We start from the raw sequence: 22,569 nt of genomic DNA on the forward strand, positions 1-22,569 counted from the left end.
CGAAGCTTTTTTTTCTTTTAAGCTTCCACAGCCTTGCTTGTGCTCATTCCTCTTTCCGAAATGTCTTTCCCCTCGTTTGTGTTTGGGCTAAGTTCGATTTCATCTCTCTGGACAAGATCAGGACTTCTTGATGACTCTTTTCAGACTTCCTCCTTTCTCTTCTCTCCCTGTCTTTTTGTTAAGTGACATGCTTTTGAAGTCTTCCTGTCATAGCCCTTATTAAGATGAAATATAAGTTCTGGTTTTTCTGAGATCATCACTGGACTGTGAATTCCTCCAAGGCTTGTTTATATTTTGTACAGTGTCTGACAGTAATAGGTGCTCAATAAATGATTTTTAAATGAGTAGGTCCTGGAAATTTTCAGCATATTATTCCTCTGCCTAGGAGCCTATAATAACTTCTTTGTGGCATTCAAAACTCTGTAGGTGGAAAAACTGATAAACCCAGGACACTATTACCTTCACATATACATGGGGAAAAAATGAAGATTTGCCTTTTTTCTCCCAATTAATCCCCCTTTTCCCCTTACCCTGCCCATGATAATACATGATAATGTTAGGACATGATTCTGGTGAGGTTGCCATGAAAGAGTAATTCATTGGTGATAGGGTAAATTGATAGGTACAGCATTTTTAGAAAGCAATTAGTGTATCTTAAGAGACACAAAAATGTTCATACATTTGACATAGTAATTCCAGTTCTGGGAATCTGTCCTAAGGAAATAATCAAATACATAGAATAAACTTTATTGTAGATGTCTTTTATAATCATGAGAAATTGGGAAAAGCATAAATGATCACTTGACTACAACCAGTATATAAACTACGATAAAGTCACTCAGGAAAACTATCAGTTATTAAAAACAGTAGTTACAAAAAATGGGGCTTATTGAAAACTGTGCAACAGTAAGGACAAATATGTTATAACATGTATATGTTATAATGTTAATTGAAAAAATTAGGTTACAGAATTGGATGAATGATTTAACTATGTAACCCAAATATAATGCCAAAGGTAAAACTGGAAGGAAATATATATACCATGGTGCTGACAAAAGTTCCATCCTAGAGAGGAGTTGGGGTTTAGATGATTTCTTATGGTGATTTCAAAAAATAAACATACTAAGTAGCACAAATACCCAAATTATTGGCTAAGAATTTTGATATAATAAAGCAAACTTTAATTTCAGTTTGAAGCAAAGGAGTGATATGGTGATAGTATTCTAGTAGCTGTGTGGAGGATGAATTTGAAGAGTGACAGTAAGAATGGAGAGACAGGGCTGCATTCTAAAAGTTTTAGGAGGCCAAATCAGGCCTTGGTTGACTATGTCAGTGAGGGGATGGATGATTCAGTATGTGGGGGGAGTATATGCCTAGTAGAGAACACTGGTTCAGGAAGTTGGTGACTTGTCCAAGATTTCATGGCTAGTAAGTTAAATGGTTGATCCTGGATTTAAATCTTGGTGTGTCTGTTCCATAGCACATGCTCCTGCTCCCACAGCTGAGACCTCAAAGTTCTGGGGGAAATACCAGCTATTGGAGTGTGGAAACTTGTTTAGTGTAGTGTTTTGTTTTTGAGGAGAAAAGGGACCAGAAAGGGTTAGTTAATTCTTTCTAAGATGATGACTGGGAGAAAGACCATAAAGCTGCTTCTGTCATGATCAGTTGAATTAACTAGTTTAGAAGTTCATTAGGTATTGGTATGCTTGTTGCCTTGGGGGCTTCCCCTTGTCCCCCAACTTTTTGTGGTTCATTGGTTGGCTTTTATTTGATGCTTGTGGCATCAGTGCCTCTTGAGCTTAGGTATGCAAATGTGTTCCATATTACATGCAAATGAATATTTTGGTCATATGTCAAGTTTATTAATGATGCTGTAGCTGTGAGGGTGGAAGAGGTCAGATTGGCAGCCTCCAGCAAGGGACAGTGTCTAAGCAGCTCCCTGAAAGGAAGGCTTTGCCTGAGCCATTTGATGCCCCATCCCCACACCTGACTCAGATAGCTTTGTCCAAGTAAAGGTGGTTTCAAACTTGAGACTGTGCTTGAGTCTGATACCCAGGCCTTTAGAAGAACCCAGTTCATGTTGACTCGATCACTGTGACCATGGGCAACTGACTTTGCCTGTCTGAACTGGAGTTTACTTATCTGTAAAGTGAGTAGGACTTTAATAACTCCTTAGAGTATTTTTGTATGTGGATTTGATAGCCTTAACTCATAAAGGGACTTCTAAGCCACATTAAAGGAGTTGAACTTGATTTATGGTGGTAGGAAGCCGCTGAAGATTTTTAAAAAGGAGATGGCAGGGACACAGTTGCTTTCTCTCTCAAGGTAGATACTTAGTAATGTTGGAGGAGTTAATTTGTTACCAGAGGGACAAAGGCAGAGTGACTGAGTGACATCCTTCTTAGTGGTCCTTTGGGCCAAACATATGACACTGTGGGATCATGCTTGGAGTGAGCCCTAAGATAGATTTAGATCAGCACCCTGGAGAGAGGTCAGCTTTCTTCCCTTTTTTTCTGAATGTAGGGAATTAGAAAAAAATATATATATGCCAGTGCATATGCTGTCTACAGGATCAAGCTTTTGAGGGACTGTGAGGAGTGGCATTCAGTATTCTCAAGGAGAAAGACTGTTGTAATGAGCAAAATATTGATTACACATGAAAGGATTTTAATCAACTGCCCTTGCACCTGAGGGCGGCACAGTGCTTGGCTGCAGTGCCAAGTTGTGTTACCTGCTTCCAGCCAACTGGCTTCCTGCCTGGGCACCTCTGTCTAGGAAGACCGGCAGCAGGAGTCCATCCAGGCAATATTCCTGTCCATATTTATGAAGCACGTCTCCCGTAAAAGAGCACATTGCCGCATGTTATCTCCTTTGACCTTCATAGCAACCTGCATTGCCAGTGGGCGCAGAACAGGGATTTTTATCCCATTTTACAGATGAGAAACCTTGACCCTTAGAGGAATGAAATGCCTTCCCAAGTTTACACAGCTAGTAGAGGTGGGATTCAGGACCCAGGGCTCCACAGGCAAGCAGAAATCCAAAGCTAGCAATCCCCTGTTGCTATTTTAACTTAGGGCAAGGCTTGGCTTGGGAGGGGTTAGGCCTCCCTTTCTGTTGTCCTCAGAATCCCCTGCTTTTTTTTTAATTTAAAAAAATGTTTATTTACTTTTTGAGAGGGAGAGGGAGCGCATGTGAATGGGGGAAGGGGCAGAGAGAGGGAGACAGAGGATCCAAAGAGGCTCCTTGCTGACAGCTGAGCCTGATGTGGGGCTCGAACTCCCAAACCTGAGATCATGACCTGAGTTGAGGAGAGATACGTAACTGTCTGAGCCATCCAGGTGCCCCTCCCTCACCTCTTCTAAGATAGGCTAGACAATGGGGCTATGTGCACTACCATTGCCCAGCTTTCCGCAGCCTTATTCAGAATAGAATAGCCACATAGTGCAGGTTATATTGGAGACACAGAACAGTGAGCAAGTAGAGGTTTCTTGCATTATCAGCTTTTGGGGCCCTATTGCCCAGAAGAGGAACCCAACCTCCCTTCTGGGTCTTTAAGGTACAAAGAGCCCTTTTGGAACCTTAACTTAGGGAGGGACCTCTTCCTGACCCCCTTCTCCAGTTGTATTTTCTTGGAGGGAGGGGAGCTGCTTTAGGCACTCATTTATTCATTCAACACTTAATGAGTGCCTACTCCTGTGATTCCTTTTTGTTCAAGACACATTTCCAAATACTAGAATTTTTGTGACATGTTTGAAGAGACTATTGCATCCACAGTGATAGTAATCCTTCCTTCATCACAGTTCAGTTCTGGGTGACATTGTCACGGAAGAATTCACCACTTTCCCTTTGATACTTACATGGAAAAGTACTTACAGGTTCCACAGTAACAGTAGTGGCAGCAGTAGCTAATACTTGCATATTTTGTAATGTACCAGATACTGTTGTAAACACATAAATTAAATTTTATCCTTTGGGAACCCCACAGATATGTATTGCTGTCCGTATATTACAGGTGAGCTAACTGAAGCATAAAGAACTTAAGATACTACCCAAAGATCATGTCACAGAGCTAGTCAGTGGTAGAGTGAAAGCATTTTGGCTTCAGAAGTTCCTCTCTTGACCCGATTACTTGGTCTCTTAATGTGGGAATAAACATGCAGGCTTTGGCTACTGCTTGAGGACAGGCCCCTCCTCATAGTAGCAGGTTATACGCATCTCTGCACTGTATCATATGACCCACTCTACTTTTGGTTGTGCCAAAAGATAGTCTAAGCATATAGGCTCAGTTAGAACAAAGTTTTATACAGTGATGATAATTTGGCCATGCACCTGGAAGATTTAAGGTACCCTGTAGTCTCTTGGCTGCTCATCTGCTTCAGCCAGTTATACTCTTCGGTATATTGTGGAACTTGGGAATTAGTCAGTCTTTCTTTTAAGAAACTCGTAGGAGGGAAGACTACTACTGTGTAAGCAGCCATGATATAAGACTGTGAAAGTTATAACATGCCTCCCCTTCCTGCCTAGTTTCTTAATGTCTTCTAGTGTCTAGGGAGCCAGGGTCCAGAAGTACCAGGCTCTTCAGGAATATACCCTCTCTCAGATCCCCAGGCCTCAGGAAGACTGTTGCAGTCCCAGACAGCCTAGAGCATTTTCCCTTGAAGGATATAACATGACCTAGAATAGATGACAAGATAAATCACCTGAAGTATTTGGTGGCAAGTCCTTGAACTTACTTTTGGCCTGCTTAACCCAGTTCTCTTTCTTGATGGAAGCAAAAAGGTTAGGATAGTTTTTGTAAATTGGTCTAATACTTAAGTCTGAAAGAATTGGGCTAAAGGACTTGAAAGAAATGAAATAAACTCTACTTTCTTTGCTTTGGTTTCCATGGAGGTTGACAGGGGCGGTGCGAGTTGCTTCAAGGGTAGCTTCCTAGTGGGTGCCAGTGTGCAACTCGAGCCGGGTTGTGAGAAGCCTAGAAATGGAGAGTAAGTGCTGAGAAACTAGTAATTTGGCATTTTTATTGTATTTGACAAATGTATTTGTAATGGATTGGACGTTTAAAAAGCAAAACAGAAAAGTAGTTCTTCACAGAGTTTTGAGAAGTATCAGCTTATTTAGTGTGACAAAGTGAAGAAACTTCAGTCTTGTCTGTAAAATGAGATTGATAATACCTACCTCAAAGACTTCATTTCAGGAAGTACTTGATGGTAAATACTATTTTGGGATACTTAATATGTGCCTGCCTTTGTGTGTTGTAACTTGTCTTATCTAATTTAATCTTCAACACAACTCTGAATCCCCATTTTTCTGAGACTTGGATAATTTAAGGGACTTAATGGAACCCAAACCTCTAGTATTGTGTAAGTGGGATTTGAATAGGAGCTGGCACTTTTTTTTTAAGTTAAAAAAAAAATTTACTTAAGTAATCTCTACACCCTACATGGGGCTCAAACTCACGACACTGGGATCAAAAGTCGCATGCTCCTCAGACTGAGGTAGCCAGGCGCCCCAGGAGCTGGCGCTCTAACCATTATGGCATGTTCTGCATGAAAGAGGTCTGGATACCTGCTTTCTCATTCCATCACTGACCCTGATGTATTTTTTGTGACCTTGGGCAAGTCACTTCTTTAGACCTTAAGTATCGCATCTACCTTCAGTAGCAGGGACTGTGTTTTATATTCACCTAGTTCCTCCACATTTAGCTGGACAGAGCGTGGCCTGTACTGAGTATTGAGTACGGAGGCAGTGATGACACTAGATGCTCCGTAAGGGTCCTCTTTCTTTGTACTTTCTTTGAACATCCTACGTACTTCATCGTCTCTTCCTTCTCCACATGACAGCATGATTCTATTTCCTCATGTCAGTTTGTCTAGGCATTCTTGGTCCTGAGTACTTTGAGAGAGCCCACGTGGTGTCCATGTTTTGACTCCTTTATGAAATGTGTCTAGGATAAACCCATGAGAGATAACACAAGGGATAGTAAGAGCTGGTTCACAGAGTCAGAAACATGCTCTGGGCCTGGGCCTAGGGTAACCCTGCTGGCAGCCCTGCCAGGCCTGAATAATGGCCACAGCCTGGAACAGGGTTTTCCATGAGCTCCTTCGGGGTCTCCAGTAATTGGAGCACGGCACCTTCCGACTTTTAATGGATGGCAGAATGAGAGGGGCATTTGTCACTGCCTGACTTCCCTGCGGGAAAGAGGCTCATAAGTCACAGCTGACAGACCCTTTGATGACTTTTAAACTTCATTTACAGAAAAGAATAGCTCTAATCAACCAACAGCAAGCAGTGACTAATCTTGCCACATTATCACTGTGAGGAGCCAGCCCCTTCAGGAGTAGGAAGTGGGAGGGGGACTGTGCCCCAGGCTTACAGCAAGTGCTTATTGGCTCTTGGACTTGAGAGTGTATGCCCTCAGCAAGACCCCATGCATTTATGTTCAAAGGACCAGAGAGTGTTAGAAGCCGACCGCTGGTACAGGGCATAACCTGGAATGAAGCCATTTTGGGCCAAGGTTAAGAGCACCACAGCTCTGATCTCAGACTGATTGATTGCAGCACTGCCATTTCCTGGTTAGTGTAAAAGACCAAGCTCCAATCCTTAGTCTCCTTATCTGTGAAATGAGCAGAATGGTATACCATCACCTACCCCTTAGCGGAAGACTAAGTGCAGTAGTAAGTGCTCAAGAAGTGTTGATAATGATGATCATGCTTAGCCCTGAAAGGGCCCTTTGTGGTCACTTGCTCCAAAACACAATGTCACGTGGCAAATCAGCAATGAAGCCAGGATCAGTCTTCTGTGGGAAGAGGAGAAGTCAGCGGGAGCAATCTAGTGGAGTAGGAAGAGCACAGACTTTACAACCGGTTAAGATTAGGGCCTTTTTATCCTAGTCATGCCACCTAAATGTAACTCTGGACAAATTATTTAAGTTCTCCGAGCCTTAGTTTCTTCATCTGAAGAGTGGAGATGATAACTTAATCTCATTGGGTTGTGGTCAAGATTATGAGCCATTATGCTTGTAAAGTTTCCAACACAGTGCCTAGTATAAAGCTGCTGCATATTAAGTTGTGTGTTTCTGTTTTGTTCTTCTCCAAGACAAGTATGCTACTATCAAGGGAAGAAGAGGCAGCACTGAAGAAATTCCCCCCTTTCAGACATTTATTTCTGGCCTTATCGTGATATACTTGAAGGGGGAGCAAAGAGGAAAAAGCGGCATGTTTTGTACATTGTTACCGCAGTTTCTCCTGCCAGGCAGAGCCTCTCCCCATGTCACCATCCAGTTTGGAGTTAGCCTTAAACATACTGTCTTGTGGAGACTTCTGTGGTGCTTCTTCCCATTCTCTTGATATCCGATACTGCTTTGTCTGGGCAGCTTTTGGAGCAGTGAACTCCAGCCCAGGCACATGTGCTTTATGGTCATCGTGCATGTCCCCTGATGGAATGGGAGTTCCTTGAGATCAGGTACCAGATCAATTCCTGGTTGAATGCGTTGGCCTTATTCACTTATGAATGAGTATTTGGATGGCTATAATTATGATTGAATGCGTAGATAAGTGTTTGGAGGAGTTTCGCAAAAATAAAGAGGTTGACAATTATTTTTAGATTCCTAACTGTAACTCAGTATTGGGGATTATAGGGCCAGGGTTGTACCTACCCACTCCTTGCTGCCTTTCTCCCCTGTAGCTGTAAGGGCTGCTTGTCACAGATGCTAAGCCTTAGCCTAAGGCCACAATCAGGGGTAGAGTTAGGGTACAAGATACCCAGAAAACACTGTGGGGAAAGGTGACAGAGGCCCCAGCCCTGCCTCTGCTTTTGGGTCTCGCCTCAGGGCCTATCAGATGCTGTTAACAATGTTGTAGTTTAGGAATAGAGACCTCATGGTGTAGCTGCGGAGTGAGTCACTGGCTCAGCAAGACCTGAACCCTAACCCCTCCCAGCTAATGTTCTTTCCTCTCCCAGACCCGAATAGTAGTGATTTGATAGGCATGGGTGGGAAGCAACTTTATTAAATTTTAAGGTTTAGTTCCAGACACTGGGACAATGGAGAGAGTACGCATAGGTCCTCTACCCCTGACTCACTTATTCTCAGGCAGGGTACAGGGCACTGGGAGATGACAAAGGTAAAGAACATAGGGCTGGGATGTGGATGATCTAGACTACTGGGCTACTTTCATCTGTGTAGGGCCCAGGGCATTTTTTGAGTTTCTTATGTATCTACCTACTGATCTCAGCCATTATACCAACCACTTTTTACACTTTATCTCTAATCCTAATAATCCTGGAGGTTGGTTCCATTTTGCATTTGAGGAATCAAGTTTAGTGAGTTTAAGGGACATGTTCAAGTTTACATCTTGTAAATGTAGGGCTGGAATTGGAACTCATTCCTGTCCGACTCCAGGGCCTGTGCAGTTTCTACTATTTCAGGTGCATTCTTTCCTTTGTTATTAGGAAACAGTTAAGAAATAGGTTCCTGGAGAGAAAGCTTTGTTGAAAAGCTAGTAGAAGACAAGGCCCTTGAGCATTCTTCCCCAGCATCTCCATAGTGCCTGCTCCAAAGGGGAATGCTTAATGTTAGTTGAATGAGTATAGGGGATAGGAGTTGGATAACAATAGCTGTAATTCTCTATCCTTTTATAGTATGTTTACAGATACAACAGAGCACTTTCACACTGATTAGCCTATTTGATTTTATGTCAGATTTGGAAGGTAATCAGGATTATTTCTGTTTTCAGAATAAGGTTGATAAGGCTCAGAGAAATAAGATGACTTGTTGCAGGTCATATGACTAAGAACAACGAAGCCAACGCCAAGCGTCCTGAATCTGTTGCCTATACTCCTTATACTCTCACCCATTCTAGGAGCCCTCAGTATTCATATCCTGGAAGCTGGGGTTTCTCATGGGAGTGGGAATAGTCAGGAACTAAAGAGCATTCTTTGGGAAATTAGTCCTGTCTGGCCAGTAATGATCATTTGGGCCCTGCTAATGAGCTGGGGCCTGGTGAGTTTAATGAGATTAATAGATGTTCTGTCATCCTTGGCCGCCTGTTAACCAGGATCCTTTGGACCAAGGAGGCTCTGGGCACTGATCAGTCTAATTGCTGCACTTTCTCCAGAAATAGCCTCACCATCACTGATAGATATTTTCCTTCAAAATCATTCTTACATCCCCAATGTTATCTAAGGGCAGAGGTCTGGCCACAGGCTGGCGTGACCCTCATCTACACTTTGGAGAATAAGGCCAGAGGTGTCAAGCAGGGCTGGCCTTGACAGAGGCTCTTAGTGGCACTGGGAGTCATCAAGACCAAGAACAGCAGCTCCTCTTTTGAAATTAGTGCTTCAAGAAGAAGAGATCCAGTGCCAGGTAGGATTTACAGAGTTGAGGCAGTGGGAATTCTAATGGCTGAGTGCCTCAGAGGTTAGGCCAAAGACTGAATTTGATCCTGATAGCCAGGATTACGAGGGCTGACATGGCAGAGTCCGAGCCTTGGGACAGCTGCTGAAACAGTGGTGTGTAGAAGCCTGGATTCAAATCTCCTAGATGCTCCCTTTACTAGCTGGATGATCTTAAGTAAGCCGCTTACTCTTGCTACGCCTCAGCTTTTCATCTATAAAATGGGACTAACAACATCAGGATCAAGGACATAAACTGATTTTGTTCATTAAAATCCTTTGCTAACATGAGGAGAAAGGGAAGATGTGAGGAGCAAGGAGAGGGTGTCTTTGGCTTAGGGCAACATGTTCTAACCTTGGCAACGAGTACCCAGGGCATCTCTTCGAACAGGCTTTTGGAGTCTAACAGACCTGGGTTCTAGTCCCGACTTTGCTCTATTAACCAATAACCTGGCCTCTCTGAGTCTTCATTCCCCTATTTACCTCCTCACAGGGCTGTTGTGAGGATTAAATAAAGTGGCACATGTAGAATCAGAAGCTGTTTTTACCTTGATAGTTCTCTGGGGGTCTCATGTACCCAGAGTTCAGGGGTGGTCATACGTTTTAGGGTTTTTCTACCTTTACAATGCCCCGTCACTTTACCACATGTTCAGACTTGGCTCTTGGCTTTTGAAACCCAGCCTCCATCTGAAACGTTTCAACTGGGAAAAATGATTTGTTTTTGCCAAATTTCCTCTGTTCTTACTAGCTTGGAGAAGTGAGCCCATCCCTTTGAGCTGTAAATTGTATTTCAAAGCCTGTGTCTCTGGTGGGTTTTAATTAGCTTAAGGGCCTGGCTTTTATTCAGCAGTTATTTCTTGAGCAGGTAAAGGTCAAGATCAAGACACTTTCTTGGGAAACAGTCCCCAGTTTTCCTCAAATAGCATATGTGGACTGCCCCTTCCAAGCCTCTCACTGTCCTGAGGGGTAGTCCCTCACCAGCCCAAAGAAAAGATGGAATATAAGAACTTGGAGGACTCATGAGGTTCTTGACCCTGCCACTCACATGCTGGGGCGTATTCCCGTCTGTTCCTCAGGGTAAAGGTGTATAAACCCCATGTTCATGGAAGTCCCCGCTAGCCTGACATTGTAGAAGTCTCTGGGAAGAAGTCTGGTCCTTTCTTCCTTTTCCCACCACCAAGATTTATCCCTCTACCCACCTCTCCTTGGCTCATTGCAGAGCATGGGGCCTCTGGGGGACTGCAGACACCTTGCTCTCAATTACACAGCAAATCTTGGAGGCAGGGCTTGGCTGGGGGAAATAGCTTATCAAATCAACCAGCTTCTGCTGAATAGGATGTCAATATTTACTAAGGCTCATACTCTAAGCTAGGGGGAAGCCTGGAAGAACCAAGAAAAGAATTGTAGGGGGGAGGACTGAATTGGGGGTGGTTGGTCTGCAGCGGGTAGGGGGATGTTGGGTCCGAGACTCTAGTGTTTTAATGAGGTACCTGGACCCCCCCCCCCCCCCCCCCCCACACAGGTAGGGCTACACTAGCCCTTCTCAACATCTCCTGGGATGTTATTCTTATTGCTTCCTCCCTAATATTTATTGGGCACTTACTGTGCCCCAGCCTTCATCAGGGCTGCCTCTACCATTTGCAGGGCGGACAAGACTACAGGTGGAGACTTACGTCATATGTCTAAATATTGGGAGGTTATAAATGAAGCTAACAAGTTGTTAAGTTCCTAACAACCTGGAAGACCATGTTTGAATTTAGATTTCTTGACTCTTTGGGAGTACCTGAACTTAGCAGTTCTGGAAGAGCTAGTCTGGGCACGCTTTTCATTTCCTAAGCCCGACTTGAGCCCTCACTTTGAGGGGCCTCATAAACATGTGTTTAGACACTGAAGCTTTTCCGTATTCCTATAGATAGCTATCCCTTTGGGCTTAGGGAGTATGCACAGTAGCAGTACGGCCTGCCCTTGGGAGAGTGTACAGGCCTTGAAAGCAGATTGAGGGCTGATTAGATGACGGAGGCGGAGGGCAGAGTATAGGGGTTGGTGCCCAGAGCATGCTTCAGGTGGACCTCTCTTCATGGCCCTGCAGGTTCCTCACCCAGCATGGCCACAAGTATAAATGTCCCTGGTCTCTTTATAGTAACCTTTGTGTGACATGGCTTTTGACAGCCCTTTCTTGGCATTGTTCAGAATGTGTTCCAGTCTGACCTTCATCCTCATCTAGAATGGGCTTCACCAGTATTGGGCAGTGTTGTTAGAAGAGAGAAGTTCAACTAGTCAGAGTGTAATTATTAGATCCTATAAAGAGTTTCACTGTTTGCAAAGTCCTTTTATGCACAGTTGTCCCAGACCCCAGGTGATAAGAGAAAAGATTGGTTATGGCCAAACCTGAAGAACTTCACTCACCAGCTAAGGAGTGAGTGCTGTGCCTGCTGTAGCACTAAACGTAGGTGCTCAACAAATGCTTCCCGCTCAGTGGCTGATATTAGAAGCTCCTGCCAGAGGTCTGAGGGAGCCCAGCACCTGTCTTGCCTCTGCCAGGTCAGTGGCAGAGATAGTAGTCATCAACAGATCTGAACCATTGTCCCCCTTCTCTTCCCATCTTGGTCTACATCCCAGGCCAGTGGTTGGTTCCCTTCAGCCACAGTAGGTGGCTTCTCTCTGAGCCAAAACTTCATGGCTCTGAGCTGAACCAACCAGGACCGTTATCTGATGCCCATGGAGGAGCCCCACAAACTTCTTGCTTCATCCACGATGCATGAAGAATTAACTTTTGAATGGCTTGTTATCCAGGTAGGCGAGGGATTATCAGAGAGGACTGTGAGAAATGGGGGTGGAGGGGCCAAGGGAACCCACATTCATTGAGTATTTCGTGCTGCACATGGACAGTATGGTAAGTGTTTTCATGGATAATACCTTTTATGTTCCTCACTGCTTAATAAATGATGATTAGATGTAAAAGTAAACTGAGTAACAAAAAGAGTCTGTCCTTTCCAGGCCCTTTCCAAAGGTGGCACCAGCTCCTTCATCAATAACAGTGCCCTCTCAGCCCCTGTCCTTTACCTAGGATGGTACACACTTGACCCCAGTACATCCATCAAGCTACTGCAAGCCTAGGTAGGAGTAGGTTCTTTTTCAGAATTACTTCGGCTCAGGTCCAGCCTATGGTTTCCTTGCAGTGAGTGCCATCTGCTGGTCAGAACATGCCAGCTTCCAGGCTGGGAGGATTGAAGAGAAAAGGGTCTCTTATAGTGGAACAAAAGATAAGGCTTTCCCCGCCTATACTCAGCTCTGTAATAATTCCTTGAAAAGAAGCTTCCCCTACCCAAAAATACTAGGTTCATAGGTAGGTGTTTACAGTTAGCCTAGGCTGATGAGAGGCTGCTCTGCCCCACCCTGCCCCACCCTGTCCCTCCCCTCCCCTCCCTTCCCCTTCCCTCCTCTCCCCTCCCTTCCCCTCCCCTTCCCTCCTCTCCTCTTCCATACTGCTTAAGGTCTTCAGCACCTTCTGTAATAGCTCTATAATGGAGTATTGAGATAGGAGGGTTCCAAAAGGGTGTTGTACAAATTTGTGCCAATGAGCAGAAGTCTGGGCCAGTAAGTACAAATGCTGATACTTATTGGTAGGTTTTTCTTACCAACATCAAGCCTCCTTCCTTTTCCTTTCCCTCTGGAGCCTGTGCTCTGATGTAGCATGTCCAGGGTTGGGGGTAGGAGAGACTTATATGGCTCCCTAGGGTAAAAGACATTGTCAAAGTGTAGAGAGCAAAGAGTAGGTACAATATTATCTCTAAGCAAACAATAAAATTTGAATGAGTTAGTGTAAAGATGGGTAATATGCTGACTTAACTGGAGTATTTAAATTGGCTTTAGCTCTGTAAAGAAGAGTGATAGAGATGAAAAAAAATGGGCTGTGGGGACCAACTGGCCTGTTCTGGCAAGTAAAGAACTTATTGGAGTCTATTTCTGGTAAAATATGAACAACAGTAATAATACTTAATGGCATGCCACCGTCAGCCTGCCATGAGTGCTCAGTGAGGCTTAGTTAGCTCACCTTTTAAAAAATGGCTGATACCAAAAAGATAGCCATAACTAGGTCAGTGTCTGGATCAGACTGAGTAATTTTCATAATGTGGTATTCTAGAGCATGTATTACCTGCAGTTTTCATGTGACTTCTTCACCATGGTTCTACACTGAAGGAACAGGAGAGAAACTAAAAAAATTTAGATACTGCATGATGTAACATTTGAGATAAGCATTAAGAAAGATAGAACCCAGCAGACTAGGGTTCAAATCCCAGCCCTGCCACTCACTAGTATTGTGACCTCTGAATGTGCATGTTTCCCCTTATGAAACGTCCTGGTTCTGCTTATCATGTCAGTACCAAATGAGAGAACATATATAAAGCACCTGGCCATGAGGTCAGCATCCTGGTGAGATGTAAAAAGGGGAGGCTGAATGCTGTAGGGTAGGGTTGTGTATATGTAGCAGGGCACAGAGCAATCCAGTTTAGTTAGGATTTGGGCCATGGGTAGCCCTTGAGCCCAACTGGGAGACCCAGCCTCACAGTGTCTCTCTCTTCAGGTGGCCACCATGTCCTTAAAGATCCAGACAAGCAACGTAACCAACAAGAATGACCCCAAGTCTATCAATTCTCGAGTCTTCATTGGAAACCTCAACACAGCTGTGGTGAAGAAGTCAGATGTGGAGACCATCTTCTCCAAGTATGGCCGTGTAGCCGGCTGTTCTGTGCACAAAGGTTATGCCTTTGTCCAGTATGCCAACGAGCGTCATGCCCGCGCAGCTGTGCTGGGAGAGAATGGGCGGGTGCTGGCCGGGCAGACCCTGGGTAAGCATCTCTCTTTGGCCCTGCTCCTGGTATTCTCCTGAGCAGGTGCTGGCCTTCACTTTCTAGCTCCCCTCTTAGACCTTTTTCTGTTTCCCTAACTCTGCTGCCTGTATCTGAAATGTTACAACTAAATAGTTGTAAGTTATATTCAAGTTATAAATTAAGTAGTTATAAAATATGTAGGGGTGAATTTTAGAAGCTTCTCAAAAATGGTTCTGTCATGGCTTTGCCTTCATAGTGACTCTAATGACAAACATTATGGTTCTGGTTAAAATGCAGATTCCTAAGAGAAACGGAACAGAGTGGACTAGCATAGCTTATAATATCAGGCTACACATGTCTCCAGTTAGAGCCGTCCTCCCGGCCTTTTTAAAATTTTTACTTATTTTGAAAGAGCAAATGAGCTCCCAAGAGGGCATGAGAGAGAGTCCCAGTAGGCTCCATACTGTCAGCACAAAGTCCAACATGGGGCTTGAACTCATGAACTATGAGATCATGATCTGAGCCATAATTAAGAGTCAGACACTTAACTGACTGAGCCACCCAGGTGCCCCCAGGTTGGAACTCTTTATGAGACCCAGGAGGAGGTCTAGGAGCACAAGGTAGAGCAGGTGCCTTTGGCCTTGGTGCCATATATATATGATGTGCCATGTGGTAATCTACTACTGTGTGTACAGTGCACCTACTTCTGTGTGCATATATATGCTCAAGAAGGGATGTCGATAGCTGTATTCCTGAATGTGTGATATGTGGCTGTGACTAAATGTGGAGAATATGTGGACACTTCATTAGTATGTATATATGTAAAGTGTATGTGTCAGAATATACTAGTGTATGTAAGCAGATACGCATATTTATTTGTCAGATATTGAGATCCTGTCATATGCTAGGCATCATTCTAGGTAGAAAGATGTTCGGTGGAGAATATGTGGACACTTCATTAGTATGTATATATGTAAAGTGTATGTGTCAGAATATACTAGTGTATGTAAGCAGATACGCATATTTATTTGTCAGATATTGAGATCCTGTCATATGCTAAGCATCATTCTAGGTAGAAAGATGTTCGGTAGAACATTTGCTTGAATGGCTCACTTGTAGATGAGCAGTTATGTATATGACATTGGAGCCAAGTCTTAGTGTACTTGAGTGTATATATATATTATTTTTGTGTGTGACTTGATTACCTGGATATGTGAATAAGTGTGTGAAGATATGTATCTGAAGTATTTATTTACATGAATGTGCTAGAGAATCCATATAGGTGATGTCCATGGCGTGTGTGTGTGATATGTGTGCGAGCATGCACACATCTGAATGTATATGCATTTGTAAATAGGCACATCTCTGTGATGTGGGTAGAATTCTAATGTGTGAAGACCTCTGTTGGTCGTATTGGTTAGGAGAGTCCATTATCCCTTGTAAACACACAGAAATTGCTGCTCCTGTGCATGAGGGTAATAAGTGGGTTCCCTGTTGTCCTGCCACATCTGACTGTGCCTCCTTTCTCACACAGATATCAACATGGCTGGAGAGCCCAAGCCCAATAGACCCAAGGGACTAAAGAGAGCGGCATCTGCCATATACAGGTGGGGCGCTCTGTCTCTTCTGTCTTTCTCTCCATCTGGGTGGGATTGGTCCCTCTTTCCACAGAGGGAATGAACATTGGTTGGTGACAGTGTGCCAAGCCTAGAATTTGGGGAGGTGTTTGGAGATGAGGGCCTGTGCAGAGTGGGCTGAGTGGCTGTCCCTAAGCCCTGGCCCTCTCCCCTTTGTTTCCCCAGTGGCTACAGCTTTGACTATGATTACTACCGGGACGACTTCTACGACAGGTGAGCAGGGGAGGGGCGTGCCCAGGCATGAAACAGCCAAGCTGGAAGGGTCTTGAGAGATTGCTGGTGTAGCCCAATCAGTCCTCCAGGTGGGAACCGGAGTCCAGAGGTGTGGATGGGCATCTGCTCAAGGCTGTTCCACAAGTTGGTGGCAGAGCTGGAAGTAGGGTCTAGTTCTGCAGGTGCCCAGGTCAGAGCTTCTGCACCCCACACTGTCTCCCATTCTGATTGCCCTTCCTCCTCCTCATCACTAGGTGGGACCTCAGTGGGACTGGATAACAAGGGACATAAAACCATAGCAAGCTGAATTACAGAACAGGTTACTAGAGTAGGTGCAGGGTGTTTGAGCCCTCATGCTCCTGCTGTTCAGTCTCCTTAGTTATTTGAGGTGCTCAGCCAGGTGGAAGGAGCCTCAAAAGCTCAATGAGAGCTTCTTGGCCTTTCATTTATAGCCAGGAGGCCAGCAGTCCTTTGGAGGTCTAAATTAGTCCCTGAAGGTAGGCTCTGTGTCCCATCCTTTCACCCTGAAGCTTTCCCAGACCCCAGTCTTGGTCTGTGGGCTCCATTCCATAGCAGTAGCCACATTCCTGAGTGGAAATCATGATGGGGACTGTTCCAAACTTCTCCCTTCCCTTGTCCTTCCTGTTCTGCCTGCCTCAGTCTGTCTAGGAAGAACAGAACCTCCGTGAGGCTTGGTTTTCTCACCTCTGAATGGTTTCAGGAGACAGTGTGGTGTAGTGGAATGTGCCCTGGCCTGAGAGTCAGTCAGAAGACTGGTTGCTAATCTCAGCTCTGCCACTGAATGGATTATGTGACTTTGGGCAAATCCCCTCCCAGTCTGTAAAATGGGCTTGCACCAGATGATCCCTCGGGGCTCCTCCAGCTCTGGGATTCTGTGGTTAGTGATTCTGACCAAGGCCAGAGCCGCCCCCTCCCCTTAGGGGCAGAAGTGCAGGGTCTGGGACTGGATCCATTCCCAGAGACTCTCCATCTCCAGCCATCATCACCCCAGGGCAGGGGGTCCCTGAACAGAGGAATGCCAAGCCATGGGGCATTGCATTGCCCAGTAATGGCACGTTTCCTGGCTGTCACCAAAGTGATCCTATAGTTTACCCCTAAGGCTGCATTTCCCTGCAGATAGGTGATAGTAGCAGATGTGGTGTGAGATACCCCTACTCAACCTCCTGAGCTGCTGCCTGATGAGCAGGAAAAGAAGCCCTCTTGGAGAGGGTTGGGTGATGACACTGGGGACAACATATAGTCTGGGAGCCCAGGGGTCTGATTGGTTGTCTAACCTTGATATTCTGTGGGATCTCCTCTCCATCCCTAAAGTGGAGTAAGAGGGAGGGGGTGATAAGAGGGCCCAGAATGAGGACAGGTGTTTGAGACCCCAGCCTCGTGCCTCTGAGGACATAGGCTCCTGGTTTGAGAGTCTCAGTACCCTGGCCTTCCACCACCACAGCTTTTAACATGTGTGCTTTTATAACCAAGCTTTCTCATGCCCTGCTCTCACAGCAGCCTTGGGGTAGGGTGGGTGGGGGCCTGGCACAGAATCTGAGGTAATCATCCTCATTAAGCAGATGGGAAAACTGAAGCTCAAGCAAGCTTAGGGATTCCCCATTCCTACATCTTTTTGTTCCCAACTGGAATTTTGCATTGCTTTACTGACATTTGCAAACTGACCGAAGGTTGGGGCAGCAGTTGACTGAGCAGAAGCCAGCAGGCCTGGGTGTTAGGGAGACCAGACGAAGGCTCCTTTCTGGGACTGGTCTGTGTTTGCTCCCCCTCCCCCCCCCTTTTTTTTTAAACTGAGGTGAAACCATTTACCACCTGCCACCTTAACTGCTCTCATCCGACCTTACTGATAGGAAAGGTGGATGTAATGAGCATCCCAGCAGCTTTTAAGGTGCCGGAAGCCCTTCCTCTTCGCTCCTAGGGCTTGTTGGGAGCAGGCAGAGGTGTGTAGTACAAGCTGCCCAGCCCCAGCCCTTCACCAGCACTTGTTGGTCTAGAGTTGCAGTGCCTTCTGGTGGCCACAGGCCATGCTGCAGCCTCTGGCCCATTTGCCCCTACAGGCTCTTCGACTATCGGGGCCGCCTGTCACCTGTGCCAGTGCCCAGGGCAGTCCCTGTGAAGCGACCCCGGGTCACAGTGCCCTTGGTCCGACGTGTCAAAACCACCATACCTGTCAAGCTCTTTGCCCGCTCCACAGCCATTACCACCAGCTCAGCCAAGATCAAGTGTGAGTGACTGTATCTTCTTCCTAGATTCCTTGTTTGTCCTCAATAGCAAAATAATAGAATCGCATATTTTTACATTGGAAAATAGATGAAGGAACAAATCTCCCACAGATCTTCAGCTCTAGCACAACCAAGTGAGTATTTTTATTGCATTTCTAAGAGGAAAAGGCTGACCTTTGAGGAGGAGGGGCTTGGGTTGGGCACAGAAATGTCCAGTGCTGTGACATGGAGCCCAGTGAGGAGAAGGTGTCCTCTTTCCTGTAGTAAGGACCAGTTTGCCCAGGCCCACTGCTCCACATTCACTCTGGTGTGCACACGCTGCAGCCAGGCACCCAGGAAAGTGATGGTAAAACACCCACATCCAAACACCTCGAAATCTGGGCCCTAGAAAAACACATATGATTGCTCAGATGCACACCACACCTGCATTCTCCTCCATCTCCAGTCCCTGTCATTGTTGAGAGGTCACAGGAAAAGATCCAGGTGCAGAAGGGTGAACTGGTTACTATAGGCCGAGCCTCAAAGGTCTCCGGGAGAAGCCAAGGGCAGCTCCAGCCTTTTTGCTGGCCAGAGACATGGATGAGGACAGTTCCTGCCACTGGCCTGCCTTCCTGGTTGACAGAATGGGGCTAAGGAGAGTCTTACATTAGTGTCAAGCTCCCAGCCCCTGGGTGACAGCCTGTACTCCCTATGCTCCCAGTAAAGAGCAGTGAGCTGCAGACCATCAAGACAGAGCTGACGCAGATCAAGTCCAACATCGATGCTCTGCTGGGCCGCTTGGATCAGATTGCCGAGGAACAGAAGGCCAACCCAGGTCAGCTTCCATGGGTCCTCGCCCAGCTCGGGGACCAGGGGCACAGGGCAGAGTGCGGGGAGGACAGTGCACAGGGCAGAGAGGGGCTGTGGCCTCCAATGCTACGATACTGCCTTGGGCAACTGCCCCAGGCTGAGTTCTGTTCCCCTCTTCCCGCCCCTTTCCCCTCAAGATGGCAAGAAGAAGGGTGACAGCAGCAGTGGCAGTGCCAGTGCCAGTGGCGGGGGCAGTAGTGGTGGCAGCAGCCGGCCACCAGCCCCCCAAGAGGACACGGCTTCTGAGGCAGGCACGCCCCAGGGAGAAGCACAGGCTCGAGACGACGGCGATGAGGAGGGGCTGCTGACACACAGCGAGGAGGAGCTGGTGAGGGCCCAGCCGGGGAGGGGTGTGCAGGAGGGGAGCAGGGCAAGGGCACTTCTGAGCTGGTGAGTGTCACTGTGAGCTCCCTCCTTCGTCTTCATGTGAAGAAGGGGGGCTGCCTATTTCAGTTGCCAGTCACAAGTCCCACTGAGGACCAAGGCAGACTTCTCTTGAGTCCAGGGCCTATTCTAGACTTGGTTTCCATACAGGTTGGACAAGGGAAGGGTCACAGGCTCAAAGAAGCACAGTCTGCAGAGTTTCAGGAGGCAGGACTAGGATTGCCTCCGCAGGGAGGTTGGGTATCCACTCTACCTGAGGATTTTCTAAAAGCCATTACTGCCTAAGCACAAAGCAGGCTGTCTCATGAGAGAGGCATGGAGGGAGTTCTTTGTCTGTTACTGGAACCCTTCAGAGCGAGGCTGGGAAGCCATTGGCAAGGAGCTTATGTCAAGTAGGAAGACAGACCAGACCCTGAGTCTGTATGATAACTGTTGTATGCTTACTACTCATTTACCTAACAGACACTCACTGGGCACCAGGCCCTGTAGTTCCTAACTTTATTTAACCTTAACAACAGCGTTGCACTGTGCAAAGTTATTACTCTTCCCACATTTCATCCAGTGAGGAAACTGAGACTCTGAGGATTAAGTAACTTGCCCAGGGCCTTATAACTAATAAGGAGTGACCCAGAATTAGAGCCCAGATTTCTTCACCAGATCTGGAACTTTCTCCTTTTCATCAGTTCTTGGTTCTGGCACAAAGACAGATGGGCCCATGGTACTACAGTTAAGAGATCTTCCTCCTCATGCCCCTAGCTCGTCTCTTCTTTTTTGACTCAGTTACTCTTCTTAGGCATAGTAGTCTCCATAAAGGCCCTAACGAAGGCTCCCCAAGGATGGGGAGCTCACCGGTCCACTGGGCTTTCAACCTGCTACAGTCTATGAAGGTCCTTCTATGCAGAAATATGCTCCCCTGCCACACCTAGAACGCCGTTGATTGGTCCCTTCTCTCTTATAGGGGGATGGCTTCACACCATCCTGTCAGGAACCCAAGCCAGCTGTGTTGAAACTGGTCCCGTAATCATTCCTCTTTCAGAGTTCGGTCTCCAGGAGTGCTGTGGGCCCCACGGCATGACTCAGAGTTGGTAGTGAGTGACGTGTGGTCTCTTGTTGCCCCCTCCCTATCAGGAGCACAGCCAGGACACAGACGCGGAGGATGGGGCCTTGCAGTAAGCAGGTATGGGGCTCCCGGTGGACAGGGGGTGAAGAGAAGTGGCAGTCATGCCATGAAGCAGACCTGGCAGGGTCTCGCTGTGTCCAGCAAGGACGGCCCCTCCACCTGCAGCCATTCTACCATGCTCCTTTGTGGCAAGAACTTGGTAGGCTGTGGGAGCAGGAGCCATGGATGGGCCAGCCAGGCCAGCCTAGCATGTGTTCCCTCAGCGCACTCAGAGTCTGGTGGAGGAAGACACAAACCATTACCACCCAGTGTGGGCAGGATGATGGGCTGGAGAGGCAGGGGGTCCAAAAGGGTATGGTGGAAGCTTTGATATTCAGCTGAGCCTGTTCAGGATTGAAGGAGAGGCATCTGAGGGAACAGCTTTAGCAAAGCACAGGGTTCTGATGGTCCTTGGTATGTGGGAGATGGTCAGGAGCCTCCTGCGGCTGTAGTCCTAGCTCTGCATGGTAAGGTAGAGGAAACTGTTCATCATCAGAGTGATGGTTGTGCCAGGCTTAGGTGCTGGGACTTGATCCTGCCAGGAGAAAATGCCCTGTGTGCCAGGAACTGTCCCAACCCTTCAGGGTTGAGATTGTATCAGTGTAACAGATATGGGAACTGAGGCACTGAAGGGGGCAGGGAGGTAGCATATATCTCACTAGATCCCAAAGTGGTAATTGGTGGAGCCTAGATTTGAATCTAGTGGCATATGGCCTCTGAACCTATACTCTGGCCAGTGCTCACCACCCTGTTGTGCCCCATTTCTTTGGGGCCTGTGTTCAGGGTAAGACAGGCTTGGGTGGAGGAAGTCCTCAACCTCAGAGGTGTCTTTACACATGACACTTAATTCTGTGAGATGCTCCACGAGCAAGAGCTTCCCAGACAGTTTGGGAAATTCTGCATATGGAGTCCATCTTCTTGGAGCTTCATGGTTGGTTTTACCAAAGAGGCTAAGTTTTACCTTGTGAAGCTAATTCTCAGATGAGATACAGGGTTCAAGTGAGGAAATGGAGGCTTAGGGAGGCGGAGAGACTCACCCAGGATTGCATGGCCAGAAAATTAGGAGGCCAGAGCCAGAGTGCAGGCACATCTCTGTCTGCAAACGGTAAACACCATTCTGCCCTTTTATCTTCCCAGCCGGAGTAGTCAAGGGTCCCAGGGGCTCTTCCTGTCAGCCTCAGTCTTTCCTTTGTCTCTCTCTCTCAGCCTGACAGGAGCGACGGCCAGCGGCAGGAGAAGGGTGTGCACTGTATCAGGCCTCATGCTGGGCACCCACCCCTGGATACCACCCCCAGCGGGTCCCAGGAGAGCTGGCAGCAGGCACCTCCTCCCCCACACGTCCCAGCCATTGCCACATCGTCTGCAGGTGCAGTTATCGGCCTCCCCTCCCCACATACCCTCCCTGTTGGCACTGCCCAGGCCAGAGGACAGAGGTTTCCCTACACTCTACCTCCCCTCCCAGGACATTCCCAGGCTTGGGGTTTTTCTATAGGTTTGGAGAGGGGAGGGTCACGGGGAGGGTACCCTGACAATAAAGAGATTGGATCCCAACTTGCTCTGAGATGGGATGGTCTGTATTTTCTTAAGGTACCCTAGTCCTCCTGGCCAGCCAGAGTCTGGCCTAGTCTGCTTCATGCCAAGAGTCTGGTCTGGTCTCTTCCCCCTGTTCTTTTTCCTCCTTCGCTTCTCCCGGCTAGGGAGCATTGTCTCGGGTGCATACTGCCAGGCTGTCTACGCCTTAGTTTCCACAGCTAAATTGGGAATAGAAATGGCCAGTAGGGTTGTTGGGGGAGGGTCAGATGTCCCAGTGCCCGAGAGAATACTTTGGTGGCTGAAGTGCCAAGCAGTTGTGACCTACTTGGTTA

At 46.8% G+C, this 22,569-nt stretch overlaps 1 protein-coding gene across 3 annotated transcripts in view; it reads left to right on the forward strand.

Moving 5' to 3' along the window:
- RALY (RALY heterogeneous nuclear ribonucleoprotein) overlaps positions 1 to 22,265 on the forward strand; it is an 82,409-nt gene extending 60,144 nt beyond the window's left edge. For 2 of the 3 annotated variants that reach the window (XM_029916878.1, XM_029916877.1), the window contains 8 exons: positions 13,976 to 14,240; positions 15,757 to 15,829; positions 16,025 to 16,072; positions 18,148 to 18,314; positions 19,013 to 19,126; positions 19,299 to 19,489; positions 20,674 to 20,722; positions 21,911 to 22,265. In XM_029916878.1, the coding sequence (XP_029772738.1) occupies positions 13,985 to 14,240; positions 15,757 to 15,829; positions 16,025 to 16,072; positions 18,148 to 18,314; positions 19,013 to 19,126; positions 19,299 to 19,489; positions 20,674 to 20,718 (894 nt within the window). In that variant the 5' untranslated portion in view covers positions 13,976 to 13,984 and the 3' untranslated portion in view covers positions 20,719 to 20,722; positions 21,911 to 22,265. The remainder of the gene's footprint in view (positions 1 to 13,975; positions 14,241 to 15,756; positions 15,830 to 16,024; positions 16,073 to 18,147; positions 18,315 to 19,012; positions 19,127 to 19,298; positions 19,490 to 20,673; positions 20,723 to 21,910) is intronic. The other variant, XM_029916879.1, reaches the window with a different exon arrangement.
- The last annotated feature ends 304 nt before the right edge of the window (positions 22,266 to 22,569 follow it).

This window comes from Suricata suricatta, chromosome 12 (assembly GCF_006229205.1).
Source record: "Suricata suricatta isolate VVHF042 chromosome 12, meerkat_22Aug2017_6uvM2_HiC, whole genome shotgun sequence".
In the NCBI taxonomy this organism is placed as follows: Eukaryota; Metazoa; Chordata; class Mammalia; order Carnivora; family Herpestidae; genus Suricata; species Suricata suricatta.